Raw genomic sequence first — 18,383 nt, 5'->3', positions numbered from 1 at the left:
GAGCTTTGTTTAATATTAAATGACCTCCTCAGTTCCCAGAATAATGAATATTAAAGATGGGTAAACTGATACACAAAGAGACTAAATGATTTGCCTAAAGCAAAACAGCAGAGCAGTGGCAAAGCCAAGAATAGAAGCTGGGCATCTTGTCTGTGTTCTATGCACATATCTTCTTCTATCATTTTAATTACACAACACAAACCACAGCTATTTTAAAAGAATATTAAACCAATATTATTAGAGCTGCAAAGTCAAGCACTCAAAAACTGGGAAATTCCTGAATTAAGGTTTCCTGGGCAACTTCAATTCAGTTCCCTTGTGAGTATGCATTGTGATACAGTCTTTAACTACATGATCACAAGCAATTTTTTTTCACAAGGCCTCTGCCTCATTCAGTTCACAGAATGGACTGGGATCAATATTTTCCCTTCTCATTGTTCAACGTCTGGCATTAGGCCTTATTTATTGCATACTATTCAGACCCTGCTCTGAAGACAAAATTAATAATTTCCTCATGAGGTTTTATATGGTGCTCAGTATCTGAGTGTTTCACAAACATTAATGAATTTATCGTCACAAGATCCCTATGAGATGAGGGGGTGATATTATCCCCGTTTTACAGATAGGAAACTGAGGCACAGAGCGTAAAATCAAAAGTATCCACTAATTTTAGGTGCCCAATTTGAGATACCAAGGACCTGATTTTTAACAGTACTTAGCATTATACAGCTCTTTATTTGTTCAAAGCACAGCTACCATTGATAATACCCGCTTCTTATTTACAATGTCACCTAAAAGTGAGAACAAGCATTCGCATGGCACTTTTGTAGCCGGTGTTGCAAGGTATTTACGCGCCAGATATGCTAAACATTCTATGCCCCTTCATGCTTAGGCCACCATTCCAGAGGACATACTTCCATACTGATGATGCTTGTTAAAAAAATGCGTTAATTAAATTTGTGACTGAACTCCTTGGGGGAGAATTGCATGTCTCCTGCTCTGTGTTTTACCCGCATTCTGCCATATATTTCATGTTATGGCAGTCTTGGATGATGACCCAGCACATATTCATTTTAAGAACACTTTCACAGCAGATTTGACAACACGCAAAGAAGGTACCAATGTGAGATTTCTAAAAATAGCTACAGCACTTGACACAACGTTTAAGATTCTGAAGTGCCTTCCAAAATCTGAGAGGGACGAGGTGTGGAGCATGCTTTCAGAAGTCTTAAAAGAGCAACACTCCGATGCAGAAACTACAGAACCCAAACCACCAAAAAAGAAAATCAATTTTCTGCTGGTGGCAGCTGACTCAGATGATGAAAATGAACATGCGTCAGTTCGCACTGCTTTGGATCGTTATCGAGCAGAACCCATCAGCATGGATGCATATCCTCTGGAACGGTGGTTGAAGCATGAAGGGACACATGAATGTTTAGCGCATCTGGCATGTAAATATCTTGCGATGTTGGCTGCAACAGTGCCATGCGAACGCCTGTTCTCACTTTCAGGTGACTTTGGAAACAAGAAGCGGGCAGCATTACCTCCTGCAAATTGTAACCAAAATTGTTTGTCTGAGCGATTGGCTGAAGTAGGACTAAGTGAACTTGTAGGTTCTAAAGTTTCACATCGTTTTATTTTTGAATGCAGTTATTTTTTTGTACATAATTCTACATTTGTAAGTTCAACTTTCATGATAAAGAGATTGCTCTACAGTACTTGTATTAGGTGAATTGAAAAATACTATTTCTTTTGTTTTTTACAGAGCAAATAGTTGTAATCAAAAATAAATTATAAAAGGAGCACTGTACACTTTGTATTCTGTGTTGTAATTGAAATCAGTATGTTTGAAAATGTAGAAAACATCCAAAAATATTTTTAAAATGGTATTCTGTTACTGTTTAACAGTGCAATTAATCACGATTATTTTTTTAATCATGCGATTAATAGCAATAAATTTTTTCAATTGCGCGATTAATTGCGATTGATTTTTTAAATTGCTTGACAGCCCTACTTTATACACATTAAGTAGCACCCTTGAGGTCCAGAGGACTACATAGGTGGGTAAAAATACAGGCATATGTGATTATAGGGCAGGGGCTGTTGTTTATAAACAATTTATCAATTAATATAATTGTCCACTGAAATTTAATCCTATCTGTCTATTTCTGCATCTGGAATACTGTGATTCAGTGACATTCTGTACGTCTACCTCTCTACCTGTGTTTTCCTTTTCACCCCTCAATTACAGTCATCCACAGCCACAATTGGAAAAGGATGGATTCTCTCTTCTTTTTTTTTCCAAATGCTGAATATGATATTAATTTAAACAAAGCACTATGGAAATGGAGTTTGATTTGAACTTTTGTTAGTTGAAAAGAATTGGCCAAAATTTTCAGAAGTGCCCAGGGATTTTGGGTACCCAACTTGAAACATCTAAAAGGGGCCTGATTTTCAGAAGGCCCCGAGTAAGTGCCAAAAAGTGAGGTGCATAAAACCACTAGTGAGTTTTGAATATCATTACCTATTAGTTTACATTGCTGGGAAGGCTTTCTAAATTGATGTTCTTAGCTTGAAATGCCTGGCCAGCTTCAAGTGAAAATGAGATTATTATTGTTGTTACATTTTTCTAGAGTAAATTACATTCCAAATTCTCATTTAAAGCAAATTGCTCAGAAGATTAATGAAGTTAAATTGTGTGGGAAAGGAGATTACTATAGGAAATGATTAATTTAAAAAGTTAAAATATTGTGAATATTGTACACCCTAATTATGTTAATCAACCTGGAGTTTCATTTTACTATGGTAATATCCATGATGAATTAGTTACAGTACCTAATATTAGTAATGTGCATTAGATACTGAAGTATTAACTACTGCTTGGTATGAGTATAGTACAGTAGATACTGAGGGAAATAGGAGGGCTATAAACCACAAACCATCAGCATGCTGCAACACAAGCCTCCACATGCCATGCTCTGTTTTCATGTGGCTCTCCTTTGGGTTCAACAAGGTCATATAGATGGGTTTCAGAGTAGCAGCCATGTTAGTCTGTATTCGCAAAAAGAAAAGGAGTACTTGTGGCACCTTAGAGACTAACCAATTTATTTGAGCATAAGCTTTCGTGAGCTACAGCTCACTTCACTGGATGCATTCAGTGGAAAATACAGTGGGGAGATTTATATACATAGAGAACATGAAACAATGGGTGTTACCATACAAACTGTAACGAGAGTGATCACTTAAGGTGAGCTATTACCAGCAGGAGAGCGGGGGGGAGGGAACCTTTTGTAGTGATAATCAAGGTGGGCCATTTCCAACAGTTGACAAGAACGTCTGAGGAACAGTGGGGGGGGGGGGCGGGAAATAAACATGGGGAAATAGTTTTACTTTGTGTAATGACCCATCCACTCCCAGTCTTTATTCAAGCCTAAGTTAATTGTATCCAGTTTGCAAATTAATTCCAATTCAGCAGTCTCTCGTTGGAGTCTGTTTCTGAAGTTTTTTTGTTGAAGATTTGCCACTTTTAGGTCTGTAATCAAGTGACCAAAGAGATAGAAGTGTTCTCCGACCGGTTTTTGAATGTTATTATTCTTGACGTCTGATTTGTGTCCATTTATTCTTTTACGTAGAGACTGTCCAGTTTGACGAATGTACTTGGCAGAGGGGCATTGCTGGCACATGATGGCATATGTCACATTGGTAGATGTGCAGGTGAACGAGCCTCTGATAGTGTGGCTGATGTGATTAGGCCCTATGATGGTGTCCCCTGAATAGATATATGGACACAGTTGGCAACGGGCTTTGTTGCAAGGATAGGTTCCTGGGGTTAGTGGTTCTGTTGTGTGGTGTGTGGTTGCTGGTGAGTATTTGCTTCAGGTTGGGGGGCTGTCTGTAAGCAAGGACTGGCCTGTCTCCCAAGATCTGTGAGAGTGATGGTCGTCCTTCAGGATAGGTTGTAGATCCTTGATGATGCGTTGGAGAGGTTTTAGTTGGGGGCTGAAGGTGATGGCTAGTGGCGTTCTGTTATTTTCTTTGCTGGGCCTGTCCTGTAGTAGGACAGAACCACAGTTTGAATGGTCGATTCCTCCTTGAACCCAAATACGGTTTAGATCATAACATTTATTTATCTGGTGTGATTAACATAGTGACTATTTCTTTTGCACAAATGCTTGTATTTTACATAATAGTATAATTTACCATTATACAGAACTTTGAATCCCTAGATCTCACAGCACTTTACACAGGATGTGTTGAGAGCACAGACTAATACTGGTGAATGGCTGTGGCATCAAAGGAACCAAGTTCTGAATTATATTTATATCATTATTCCCCCATTTGGGTCATATCATTGGAAACTGGGAGGTGAAATGACTTGCCCAGGGTCTCACAAGTCAGTGGCAGTCAGTAATGTCTAAGCCCTATTCCTTCCTACCATCCTTTTTCTGTATAATTGTCTATATAGATTGTAAGTTTTCCAGGGCTGGGATCTTTCCTCCGGAAGAGCCTGTAAAGCTCCAAGCACACGTCTAGTTCTGTGGCTTTCTGCCGTGATCAGTGGCCAAAAGGCTTTTCTAGTGCTGAAGGCTGAGTGTAGCCACTGTGCTGTATCCTTGCACTCAAACATACTGGCCCAATTCTGCTCTCACTTATACAGATGCAGCTCCCATTGATTTCATCGTAATGATGGACAGTGTGCAATATACTTTTCGCTCTCACAAGCCAAAGATAACCTCATAACTCATACGTGGCAGAGAGTGAAGTGAAGCTAAGAGTGGGATATGCAAAATCATTCGTAAAGCATGAAAATAAAATGTGAACTTCGTTGCCTGGTGTAACACCCATACCAAAAGAAAGTCACTCTGCAGACAAAGCATTCTTGTGTGAACTTTATTTAACACTATAATTGTCATTGTTTTTGCTATTGGTTTAAGGTCCGATTGGTGTTGGGTGGATAAGGAATGCAGGGTCAGGACCATAGTGAATGAGGTTTGATTTACTGATAGTTTGCATGATTGGTGTGACGATTAGGGACCAGGCATCCCAGGGGGAGAACAAGGGGTGTAAACCCCAAAGAATAAGCAATTGATTCAACTGATTGTATACAATATTACTGTACTATAAAAGGGCATTGAGTGAGGTCTTTTATGAAAGCTGGTGATTAATATCATTGTGAAATGTACGTATAAACACTATATTAAGAATTATGGATACTAACTAAGATTATGCTTTAAAGTCTGTGACCAAACAAAGGGGAAAATAGGTTTTCTCCCAGATAGAAGGGAAGGCAGCTATCTAAGTGTCTCCAGTGCATTTTGGAACCAAACAACAGAAGCCTCATTTACATACAGATCAGCTGGGTGGCGGGAAGTCAACAGGAAGGGAAGACCAGCAGGAGGCCATCCTGACTCTGGGGACAAAACAATGAGTTTTGGGAAACATAAGCAGAAGCCTTTCTGTCATCCATCACTTAGGGGACATAGAGAATTGTGAGCCTGTGAAAGCTGGATCCCCTCACCTGCAGGGTGAGGGATACTGGTAACTTGATATAAGTAAGAAAACTGCTTAAGCAAAAATTGTAACTTGCTAAGATGAAGTTTGGTCCCAAGAAAGTTTTGTTTGTAACCATCCCAGTCTCTTTTCTCTTGCTGTGTACATCTTAAATCTCTGTTCTTTATTAATAAACTTATTCTTGTTTTATTACAAAATCATCTCAGTGCTGTGAATTAAAGTGGAGTGTAAGTCTTCAGCTAACCTAACAGGCTGATGTGTGCCACCTCTTTGGAGGCAGCTAACTTAATAACTGCCATGAGTGCCCAGTGAGAGGGACTGGACTCTGCAGGGAGACGTCCCTGGGGAACTTGGGAATTGGAGTTTACTGATTGTTATCTTCAAGGCAACGTTTGAACTGACACACAGCTTAGCAGCAGAAAAGTTCACTCCTGCTAAGGCAGAGCAGAAACACAGGGACTCTCAGTTCTGGGTATCCTAAGCAAGACATCACAATAGGTATTACACAATACCAGGAACAAACCAAATTCTACTTTATCTGCAAAGCAGACTAAAAACTTGAGCAACAGCACTGATAACAAAATATTAGCCCACATTCTCTTCCCACCTGAAGATTCATGATTCAAAAAAAATCTTGCAAAAATTAAAGCTAAGGGCCACAGACACCAGCTGATACAGCATGTGTAGAACATGTGATAGGGAGCAGTGTGAATTTACACTAGTGAACGTCAATGCCCATGAGCTGCCTTTGGATTTTTTTCTGTCAGCTACCAGGGAATTGATACAGTTTCCCACATATTCTGAAAATAAAATTGCTCCCATCACTTAAGGGGCTGAATTCTCAGGTGGGCTGCAGCAGTACTCATGACACTTGAAGGTAGGGACAAAGATGTCTGGCTGTCCTCTGGGATGCTAGAGGCAGCAGGGCATTGAATTGGTCACTCACATTAATTATAGAATCCTCAGTGGCACTTCAGCAACACCCCCAACATGTCCCCTAGACTGGGAAGCTCTGAGGGGTGTATTAGAGCTGCCCAGAGATTCCCCTAACAGGGAATGCTCAGCTGACCATATTTAGGGAAGTTTAAATTAACTTGGCATTGCCAGAAGGGAACAAAAGTGACATAACAAGGCCAGGGATCTCATCGAGTGTCCGTAGTGTGTGTATAAAAAAGAAAATCACACATGGTATGTATGCATCTGTATATAGACCCAGCACTGCAAAAGACATATACACATAGTAAAGGAGATATTAAATTTTGAATGCCAATACAAGATAGTTCGTAGTTATGACAGATAGCCATGTACTTTTTTTAGTACATTCTGCTCCATTTTGCATTTAGCTTCCGCTGTACATCTGTAACTGTGGTGCACTTTGTTATATAGAAAAATAGGCGGCACTGATTTTAGGATTGCTGGTCTGCACTACTGGGAGATTGATGCTGCTGCAATCGATGCAGCAGGGGTTGATTTAGTGGGTCTAGTGAAGATCTGCTAAATCGATGGCAGAGCATTCTTTGGTCGACCCTTGTGCTCCAGCTCCCCGAGAAGATTAAGGTAAGTCAATGGGAGAGCATCTTCCATTGATGCAGTGCAGTGAAGACACCGGGATAAGTCGACCTAAGCTACGTTATTCACATAGCTGGAGTAGCGTAATTGTGGTCGACTTACTCCAGTAGTGAAGACAAGCTCTTAGTATTTCTTTTGTATTGGATTTACAAAGTGTATTGTCTTCTCCAGCTTTCTTTACCTTCTCTGGAAAGGTAATGGGGCCTCTTTTAGCGGTTTTCAGAAACTGTACTGGAGACCAGGAAGGTATTCACTGAGCATATTAAACTAAAATCATATTCAACAGAATCATGTTAAGAAATAGGTAATAGGCACTGCCATACTGCATCAGATTAGTAGTCCATTTAGACCGGTATCCTGTCATGACAGTTATCAGCATGAGATGCTGTAGAAGAAGGTGCAAGAAAACCAATAATAGACAATTATGAACTATACTGCCTATAAAGAGAATTTTTTTTACCCTATCAGTGATTGGCTTATGCCTTGGAGTTTGAGGGCTTATGTTTCTAATTTTTTAAAATCTCATCCAATGTAGCTCTTGAAAGTTCTTATTATCCATATAAATGTAAACCCTTTTTTTTATTTTTGCTTGTTTTAGTTTTTTTGTTTTTAATCCCTCTAAGCTCTTGGTCTCAGTGCTTTCCTGTGCTAATAAGGATATAATTCTGACCAGTTATAGTTATATATGAAATAAACAAATAAAATTTGGCACTTTAAAAGGGCCACTTCCTGAAGCCAAGAACAATTATAAGCAAACACTGAATTTATTCCTCAGCTCAACCAGAAGTTATGGGCTTGATGCAGGAACCACTTGGTGAAATCCTATCGTCTGCATAATGCAGGCAATCAGACAATATAATCACAACAGTCCCTTCTGGCCCTAAAATACTTGCATCTGAGATCCATGGGTGCTGTGTTTGTGGGTTTTTTTAAAAATCCTTTTGTCAGTTTTAAATTTGTTGTCTTTTAATATCATTCAGTACCCCCTTGTTTTAAATATTTTGAGAAATGTAAATAGAGAGCACCCAGCTGATTTTCTCACTAGTAATCTTTGTTTTCTATAACTCTGCCATGTCCCTTCTTTCTCATCTCCTCACTAAAGTAAATGGTGTCAGTTTTTTCAATCTGTCCTCATGTTGAGAGTCTTTCTATGCCTCTAATCATTTTGGTTGTGTATATCTGGACCCATCTATTTCTGCTTTGTCTATGTGAGCTGGAGTGTCCAGAATTAAATATAGTATTCCAGATGAGGGTGTATCATTGATTTATATGGTGGCATTATAATATCATCAGTATTGTCCATAACATTCTACTTCGATTACTCGTATCTTTTGAGCGGAAGGTTTTCATTGAGCAGTTCTACAGTGACGCTCAGGTCTTTCTCCTGACCGGTTAAAGTTAATCAGAATTAGTACTGTGTATGAATTGTTATGATTCTTCCTCCCAGTGTGCAGTACCTGAGGATCACAGGAATTGCCTTACTGGATCAGAACTGTGGTCCATCTAGTCAAGTATCTTATCTCCAACAGTGGCTTACACAGAGGAAAGTTCAATAAACCCTAAAGCAGACAGTTATGAGGTAACGTTCCTCCAGGGAAAGTTTCCTCCTAACCCCTACAGTTACTGTTTGGCTTTATATTCCTATCAAAACTCCTGTTTGTTAGAACTCTGGATATTCTTCTTGTTCATATAAATGTCAAATCCTTTTTTGAATCTTGCTAAGCTCTTAGCCTCAATGGTAGCTTGTCCTTGTGTTATGACGCTAAGTGTTCCCAATCTACTTTCTCTAAAGCATTTATTTTTTGTATACTTTTATCATGTATCCTCTTATCTACCTCCTTTCACAGTCTTGCTTGATATGAGAGTTTTTCATGTCCTTAATCATTGTTGCTGTCCATCTCTGATTTTGCTATCCACTTTTTGTGATGGGGTCATCAGCAATTAACACAATATCCCTAGTGAGGCTGTACCACTTATTTATATACAGGCCTAATATTTTCATATTATGCTCCTTTTAGATGTGTGGCAATTCTCCAAAAAGGGCCAAATTCTTTAATCATGAGTAATTTAATAATTTCAAGTCAACTACAACTTTTGCCACCTCTCTGTTCACCTTTTCTCCAAGTCATTAATAAAGGTGTTATATAACACTGGTCCTGGTACAGATCTTGGGCCACCCTATTGCTGGCCTTTCGTCATGGTAAAAATCCACCATTTATTCCTGCTTTGTTTCTGCCTCTTAGCTAGTTTCCAATCCATAATGGCATTTTACACTTCACCCCATGATTACTTAATTTCCTTATTACACCCCCTTGGTAAGAGACTTTGTCAAAGGCTTTTTGAAAACCCAAATCAATTTTATTCGCTATTCTCTTTAATTCACTATTTTGTTGACACACTTAAAGAACTTTAACATATTGGAGAGACACCCTTTTCTTTTACAGAAGCCATGCTGGTTTGGCTCTATCATATCATGTTCATCTAACTGTTTAATAGTTCTGTTTATAATTATTATTTCAACCAATATACCCCCAATGAAGTATACTGGCTTATACTGGTTTATAATTCCCTAGATCAGCCCTACAGCCTTTCTCAAAATAGGTGCAACATTTGGTACCCTGTAGTAGCGTACCTGATTTTAATAAGAGAGCAACTCAGTTAACACCCATGGAGTTGTGCACATCTGTAACTGAGCACAGAATATTGGCCAATGTTTCCACCTGGTCATCATCATGCCCTAATTAACTTTATATGCAAACAGACGACACCAGTATTTAACACACATGTCGAGAAACACTTCTACCCATAGACCTGATTCTTACTAATTTCAGGTTTCAGAGTAGCAGCCGTGTTAGTCTGTATTCGCAAAAAGAAAAGGAGGACTTGTGGCACCTTAGAAACTAACAAATTTATTTGACCATAAGCTTTCGTGAGCTACAGCTCACTTCATGAAAGCATGAAAGCTTATGCTCAAATAAATTTGTTAGTTTCTAAGGTGCCACAAGTTCTCCTTTTCTTTTTACTGATTTCAGTGGATTATTCATATGTTTATTTTTAAGCTCGGTTTTTGTTGGAAACTTCTCAACCTCATTTGGTGTCTTTTTTTCTTGCATTCACTATTGCCAACATAGAATTCCAATTCCTCCACTCGAGTTCTGCCTCTACCAACCAGTGACCCCCCAAACAAATGGATTTAACTGTCCTGCCTTACCCCTTTTATTTTCTTAGTAACTCTCTGATCATTAATTGTAGCAGTATTTAAATCTTGTAAGGTCTCACTTTCAGGGCAAAATGGTTCAGGGTTCTTAATTATTCTAATCCTTCTCCTATATTGATGTGGAATTGTGATTGCAGAATCGGATTTTCTCTTAGAGGTGCATGGGACAGTTAGCTGACAGGACTATAATTGAATTCCCAGTGTATGCTGGTTGGTTAATTTTTTTCACCCTTTATTCAGGGGCTTGTTGCTATCTCCTTACTGTGGTTTTAGTTTGTGGTATATTCCATTATATCTGAATGAAAAATGAATTCATTTTCTCACTTGCTATACAGGGCAATGGAGGACTAAGAATCAAGGTAGACTTCAGGTAGAGAAAGAACAATGCAATACTAATGCCCTGGAGGGAATGGAGTGATTTTATTACTACTTGGTTATACAGTACAAAGATTTATGGGAAACAAGCTCCCCCCAATCCACATGCACAGCTCCCATTGGTGCAGTGGACTGAGAGCATCATATGACAGTGCATAAATATAGTCAGACAAAAGTGAATCTACAATAATATCACCTTGCTATGGTATGAAGTGTTGTTGTAGCCATGTCGGTTCTAGGATATTAGAGAGACAAAGTAATATCTTCTATTGAACCAAATTCTGTTGGTGACAAAGACAAGCTTTTAAGCTACACAAAGCTCTTTGTCAGGTCAGGGGTAGCTTGAAAGCTTGTCTCTTTCACCAACAGAAGTTGATCCAATAAAAGATATTACTTCACTCACCTTGATAGTGGGCAGACCTGTTTGAAGTCCAGGTCACATCAGTTTAGTTTTTGGATCAAACCCTATTTTTACTATAGTCAGCATAAAAGAAACAATGTAGCAGCAGAAAAGCAAATGCTTCCTAGTCTACCTTGAGCATCCTCAGCAAAATTACCTGCTACACTCTCATTCTAGAATCCTTTTGACAGTAATGGTATCTGAAGTAGAAAGAGCACAGCCTGATTCTCAGAGACCATGCTGAAGTTGCAGGGCTGGCAGCTGAGAAAACCTTGTTAGACTTAGAAATGGACATTAAAAATATGGCTGTGGAGTGTATGCATGGTAATTCCATGCTAGTAGCTGCAGCAGGTCTTCCTGGTCTCCTCCATGCTGCCTCCCCTGCCACCATGCCCAGAAGCCCTCCTGCTCTCATGGTAATTCTGGCAGTGGGGAGCTGCCCAGACAAAACTACCATTCATATTGCAACTCCTTAACATAGCATGGAAACCAGTGAGACAAATTTACTCTCATCCACTAAGATGTTATCTTTTAGAGTCACTTTGGTACAGTGATTACAGATCTTCAGTGACAGGCAGCCCTTTTGTTAATCTTTTACAGCCACATCTACAAGAAGAATCATGACATGACCAAAACTCGGAAAGGAAAAACCGAACAGCTTCTGAGAGTCGATGATCATGATTTCACCATGAGGCCAGCTTTTGGAGGTAGGAATATTGTTCTGTCTATTTTTCAGTTCATTTGTTTTGGGAAAATATCTCTGAGCCAGATTGTTCTCTCCTACCTCTGTGTAAGGTGAAAAGAACTCCAATACCTTCAGTGGATACTCCAAGGTAACTGTAGCAGACTTTGGCCTCCAGTACCCCAAGAGAATAGACAGACTCATTTCTATCGCTAAACTCTCCTTCAGCTGAGTAGTGCTTCCAAGAGCACGGATCTGGACCTTTTCTTAAATAATATTTCACTCTGCTTGATAACTGTGTCTAGAAGGGAAGAACAGCTACAGTTATTAGTGGGATGTTTATTTCTAGTTGTGAAGAAGGCTCATGATGAGTTTCTGAGTTGACATGATTAAATTATAAAATAATTAAACAGATAAATCATCAGCCAGGTCACTCTGCATGCTCACAGAAGAACTGGAATAGTTTTGTCAAGCTGTAAACCTGATTTCTCATAACCTTATACAACGACATAGGAGGAGGAGGAACCAGGCTCACCCATACCTTTCCATCCTTTTCCCACCCATCAACCACAGGAATTTGCTTAGGAGCCAACCTCTTGATGCTAAAGGATGATCCCTGCTCACTACTGCAGTCATGGCAGCAGTGGCAATGTCAGCCCTGAAGTAATCCTCCCTATAGCTGGGTCTAACCCAGACAAGCTATGTGGGAAAAAGAAGAGCAGGTGAGGGGAGAAGCTGCTGCAGAGGGCAGAAAGTTAGTTCCTGCCACCACATATCAGGAGCCAGCAGATCAAAGATACCCCCCCCCACCCCCCCAGTCTTCCTAACAGACAACTGGGTTCTGGAAAGCAGATCCTGTCCTCTTTCAAGTGGCTACCAGGCTAAGGTGATCACATGTCCCTAAAAATTGGGAATGTTCTGGTATTTTGCCCTGCTCCACTACTCAAACTGATTCCCTAGCCCTGTAAGTCAGCATCAGTCCGCCACCTCCTTATGCAGGGTCCTTAAAGGAGGGAGGACAAGAGGTAAAGGTTTTTAGCTATAGAAGTTCTCCTGTAGCTGCTTCTGGAACAGCAGCTTTCCTGGATATCTGTTCTTCTCCTGCTTCCAAGCAGGAAGCAGTGGTGTAAAACACTGACTGCATGCATGCAATGATGTATCCCCTCTGATGGCTGGCTTCAGTTATTATAAAAAGCCTATTACTTATCTATAGCTACAGGAGTTCTGTGGGCTGTGTTTTGGTGCTGAAAGGTTTGGGTTGGCTGGATCCCGCTACTGATGAAAATGAAAGGGCAGAAGTAAAATGCTAAAACTGGAAAAAATAAACTACTTGGGGTTGTGCTGCTAACGACCCTCCCAGGAGTGAGGAGGGCAAGTTCAGATACGCATGGCTGTGTGAACTGCCTTTAAAATGGAGACACACTGTACTGATAATTTAGGCAAAACAAGGCAGGCATTCCTGACACAACATGGCACAATATTACCAGAGGAAACAAGGGCAAAGAACTCCAGCACAGACATGTATTTAGCACATGCTCACATTAGAGCACATAATCTGAAAGGCTGTGCTGACTGTAATCTATATTCCTGTCTTGCTGTGACTGCAGTGGTTGGCAATCGTAGCCATATTATTCAGTATTATATTAAAATGCTAATTAAACATCAGAAGGAAATTAGACAAAAATAACATTAACTATGGTTGTATTCCAAAAACAGAATGTAAAATGTCACTGTAGGACCCATGTTTATCTCCCAGTGATTCCAGATCGAATTTATGCAGTTTACAAGTAATAGTTCAGGATACACTCAGCTAGCAAATCTATTGTGTAAGAAGATGCTGTATTGTAACTCTGTTCAGAACCTGAAATGAGTACAGAATGCAGCAGCCTCTTGGTTAAGTGGAGTATTTCACTGTCAGCACATGACCTGGACTTCTGACTGGCTGCCTGTAGGTTTCCTAACGGAGTTGAAAGTGTTGATTTTGACCTTAAAAGCCCTACGTTGCCTGAGACCTGAGTGTTGCCAGCTCTCATGATTTTATTGAGTCTCATGACATTTGCTGTTTTTACTTAAAACCCCAACTTCTGGAGTCATGTGTTTACATGAGAATCTCAGCTTTCATGGAAGAAAAAAAAAAGTCAGTAAGCGTCTAGCCACTGTGGTAGAAAAGAAATGCCTTGTTTTATACTAGAGGGAGCAGCTGGTGGGGTATTCTCCTGAGCCAGGTCCTCTACTTTGGGATCCGTTCTCCTCACTTGGTCGGAAATAGCCTGAATCAAGTGATCTCCAGGGGATGTTCTTTCTGGCTGGGCATACGGCTGGGCTGCTATGTATTTGGTGTGGAAGGGTTGTGGGGAGGCTGAAGGGCAGACATTTTGTTGTGCTTTGTGTGGGATCTGCTGCTATTTTTATATTGTATTTCCTTCTGTTGTTGTATTTTTAATATTTTATCAGGGTGCCCAGAGCCTGAGAGAGTTGTTTCTTTGCAAGTTTCACACCAAAATAAAGGAAGGCGTGTTTACATTCTTGTAACTCTAATACAGTGTATTTTAAATATTTTACCCATTTTAACACAGTATTTAAAAAAACACACACACAATCCTGCAAAATCCTAAAAACCTGAAGCAGTTTTTGCAGTTTCAACCCAACGTTCATCAACTTAATGAGCAGACTATTTGGAAGCTGCATTTGCAGAAGTTTCAGAAAATTGCACTTTCAGCTTCAGAGATGAGTTTCTGAAAGCATCTTGGCGGGAGGTGGGGGATGGGTGGGGAGACCATGTTTCTGTAATTTCTGCTGAAAACAATGACCTCTCACAAAGGCCTTCTTTGAATTAGCAAAATTACCCAAGGCTGACAATGGGTGTCAGCAAATGGGTGCAGCTGAACAGGGTTTAACTGTGTATGGCTAAGAACAAACCTTGGCAACAACTTAATTAGATTAGACTGTCCGCTATGTAAGCACAAATCAAATGCAACCAGACAACTTTGTGACAGCAACTGGATGTTTTAGGTTCCTGTGGTATCAAAAATCTTGTCGTGTATATTTCTAGTGACCTAAAATAAATCATATAGAAAAAGATTAGGAAAAAAGTAGAGTAAATTAACTGGATATATATTTTTCTTTTGTAATGTTATACATAATAAAATCATAGGGCCTCATTCACCACTGCATCACTCCAACGGAGTTATACCAGTGTAAAACTGAAATCAATGGGGCCTCATTCTCATATAATCTCATATAATCTAAGGCCCTTTTACACTGGGTGTAACTGTAATCTGTGCCCACTGTAAGGCCCTTTTACACTTCCAGAGTGTTGTAAAGGAGCTTTAGTGTAAAAAAGAATCAGGCAAAAAAGCAGAGTAACATACTGTGAATCAGGCCTATAACTTTTTCCAAATGAAAATGATGACTGTCATCTCAGCAAAAACCCAAATATAAATATTTCACAAGGAACCTAGGCAGTAATATTAGATTGTAGTGAAATCATGTGTCATGTAGCATGTTTGTAAAACCTGAGAAAAATGAGCAAGAATTATACGAGGAGAGATTGGGGAAGAATATCAGAAGGAAGGTGAAGTACCCAAGAAAAGTTATCACTGTGAAGCGCTAGAGCAGACGTTATGTAAATTGTGTTATTAACAGCCCAACTGTCATAGTTAAGTCTCGCCTGATGTCAACCCATTAGTAACAGCTATTGGGTAAAGTGATAATGACAAAGATTGGTGCTTTACTAATGTTCTATGCAGCCTCCTTCCGTCCTAAAATAGATTTAATTTATTCTGACCCTTTTGGAGTTCTCTCCATGCCGGTGACCTCACTCAAGCCAGCAGATGTTCAGGTATTATTTACAAATATTAATTTTTAAAGATTATGTAAATGTTTTTAGTTGTGCTCTCTTCTTTAAACACCCATTTTAAGCATTTCATCTATTATGTTTCATATTTTACAGGGAGCCTGTGAATAAGCAGCTTTAGTTGATACTCAGAATAGCTGTGCCTCTTTTCCTAGGAAACAACCGAATGCTTCATGTTATCCTTATCCATATAGACTGTCCACTAGATCTTGCTGCACTTGTTGAATGATACTTTTATCAGCACCTATGGACAGCTGGGTGACTGAAGCCCTAAATGGCTCACATAGGGTTAGTGTCAAAGGTTAGGGTGAAACTCACTTCTTCCGCAATGATGATCCAGCAGTAAGATGGGAAAACGCACAAACAATCCCCCCTCTCTCCTCCCCCCCAGTGCAGTGATACTGAATCTACTGAATGTAGCCTGTGTCTGCACTTAATTGGTTGTCTCTGTTTTAGGGCTAAGCCCACATGTGCTGAGCACCCACAGTTTTTGGTTGTCTTTAATGCCTCTCAAGACCAAACCCATAGACTAAGAGGAAATGTTGCCACCGCATTGTTAGTTCAAGGTATAACTTGAGTGTTAATCACTGTAACCCAACTCCCATCCCCACACACAAATCTCCAGCTCGAGGTAACTGGCTTTATCATTGAGCTAGCTAGTTCGGGGAGAAGAGGGGGCTGAAGCTCAAGTGTCGCTGAAGCTCAAGTACTATTGGGGAGTAAGTGGGGAGTCAGCTTAAGTTTCTTGAGGCACGGACTGTACAAGGACACTGTTTAACCAACAAAAAATAAATAGGAGTTTATGGGGTGTACAGAATCACCAGAGTCTGGTCTGCAGCTCAGACACATCGGATCTTATAATGTGGTCTCCCAGATTTGTTTTTTTCTATCACGATTTGAACAATTGCACTGAGTGCCTTCCATTTTTGTCTTTTTAGTCTGGAGCTCTTTAGATCAGGCTCTAACTATGTTGGTACAGCACCTAGTACAATAAGTCTCCTACCTTTGTGGAGGCCTTTAGCTACTACCACAGTATAAATAATAATAAAGTGTTATAACTCCTTCTCACTCCTCTCTGAACCTGGATTGATCTCATTTGCATAGCCACCATTTTGGCCTCGGAATGAGACTTAACTTGCAAAATGCATGTCAGGAAAGATGTATCAAGCTCATTTTAGTCATGTGGAATTTTTGTCCTCACAGTCCACTGCTGCTATCTCACTTTAACAATTGAAAGGCAGATGACGAGAAAGAGACTGATATCAAAGGAAACTGACAGAACGCTGAGCTTTTGAACTCTAAGGCAGAGTCTGAAATTAAAGGGAAATTACAAAATCTTCATTTTGGAGCTGGCAGAACAGCAGATTGCAAATACTGACTTCAGGCAACTTCAACACAGCCCACTCCTTCCTGTCTTCTAAGGCATTCAGTAGGATTGTACCCATAAAAAAATCACAGTAGCTTATATCACATGAGTACCTACCACAAAACTCTGCTATTCAGAGAACTGGCCTGAACCTTGTGCCTTCTAAACTGCATCCCAGAGAGGTTTCAGAGTAACAGCCGTGTTAGTCTGTATTCGTAAAAAGAAAAGGAGTACTTGTGGCACCTTAGAGACTAACCAGTTTATTTGAGCATGAGCTTTCGTGAGCTACAGCTCACTTCATCGGATGCATAGCATATCGTGGAAACTGCAGAAGACATTATATACACACAGAGACCATGAAACAAAACTTCCTCCCACCCCACTCTCCTGCTGGTAACAGCTTATCTAAAGTGATCATCAAGTAGAGCCATTTCCAGCACAAATCCAGGTTTTCTCACCCTTCCCCCCCCCACACACACATACAAACTCACTCTCCTGCTGGTAATAGCCCATCCCTCTTTGAAACCTCTCTTTATAATGCGCATGATAATCAAGGTGGGTCATTTCCAGCACTAATCCAGGTTTTCCCACCCCCCCCCACACACACACCCCTCCAAATACCACACACACAAACTCACTCTCCTGCTAGCAATAGCTCATCTTACAATGTGCACAGCAATAATCCAAGTTTAACCAGAACGTCTTGGGGGGGGTTTGTAGGAAAAAAACAAGGGGAGATAGGCTACCTTGCATAATGACTTAGCCACTCCCAGTCTCTATTCAAGCCCAAATTAATAGTATCCAATTTGCAAATTGGATACTATTAATTTGGGCTTGAATAGAGACTGGGAGTGGCTAAGTCATTATGCAAGGTAGCCTATCTCCCCTTGTTTTTTTCCTACAAACCCCCCCCAAGACGTTCTGGTTAAACTTGGATTATTGCTGTGCACATTGTAAGATGAGCTATTGCTAGCAGGAGAGTGAGTTTGTGTGTGTGGTATTTGGAGGGGTGTGTGTGTGGAGGGGGGTGAGAAAACCTGGATTAGTGCTGGAAATGACCCACCTTGATTATCATGCGCATTATAAAGAGAGGTTTCAAAGAGGGATGGGCTATTACCAGCAGGAGAGTGAGTTTGTATGTGTGTGTGTGGGGGGGGGGAAGGGTGAGAAAACCTGGATTTGTGCTGGAAATGGCTCTACTTGATGATCACTTTAGATAAGCTGTTACCAGCAGGAGAGTGGGGTGGGAGGAAGTTTTGTTTCATGGTCTCTGTGTGTATATAATGTCTTCTGCAGTTTCCACGATATGCTATGCATCCGATGAAGTGAGCTGTAGCTCACGAAAGCTCATGCTCAAATAAACTGGTTAGTCTCTAAGGTGCCACAAGTACTCCTTTTCTTTTTATC

General features: G+C 40.2%; 1 protein-coding gene across 2 annotated transcripts in view; it reads left to right on the top strand.

Moving 5' to 3' along the window:
• The window catches only part of GABRR2 (gamma-aminobutyric acid type A receptor subunit rho2), a 67,857-nt gene that overhangs the window by 5,051 nt on the left and 44,423 nt on the right, over positions 1-18,383 (top strand). For both annotated transcript variants that reach the window (XM_007063047.4, XM_043542657.1), the window contains one exon: positions 11,673-11,779. In XM_007063047.4, coding sequence (XP_007063109.2) covers positions 11,673-11,779 — 107 coding nt within the window. The remainder of the gene's footprint in view (positions 1-11,672; positions 11,780-18,383) is intronic.

The sequence above is a fragment of the Chelonia mydas genome, chromosome 3 (genome assembly GCF_015237465.2).
Source record: "Chelonia mydas isolate rCheMyd1 chromosome 3, rCheMyd1.pri.v2, whole genome shotgun sequence".
In the NCBI taxonomy this organism is placed as follows: Eukaryota; Metazoa; Chordata; order Testudines; family Cheloniidae; genus Chelonia; species Chelonia mydas.
The sequence above is the reverse complement of the archived record's forward strand: the minus strand, read 5'-3'. Positions and strand labels throughout refer to the sequence as shown.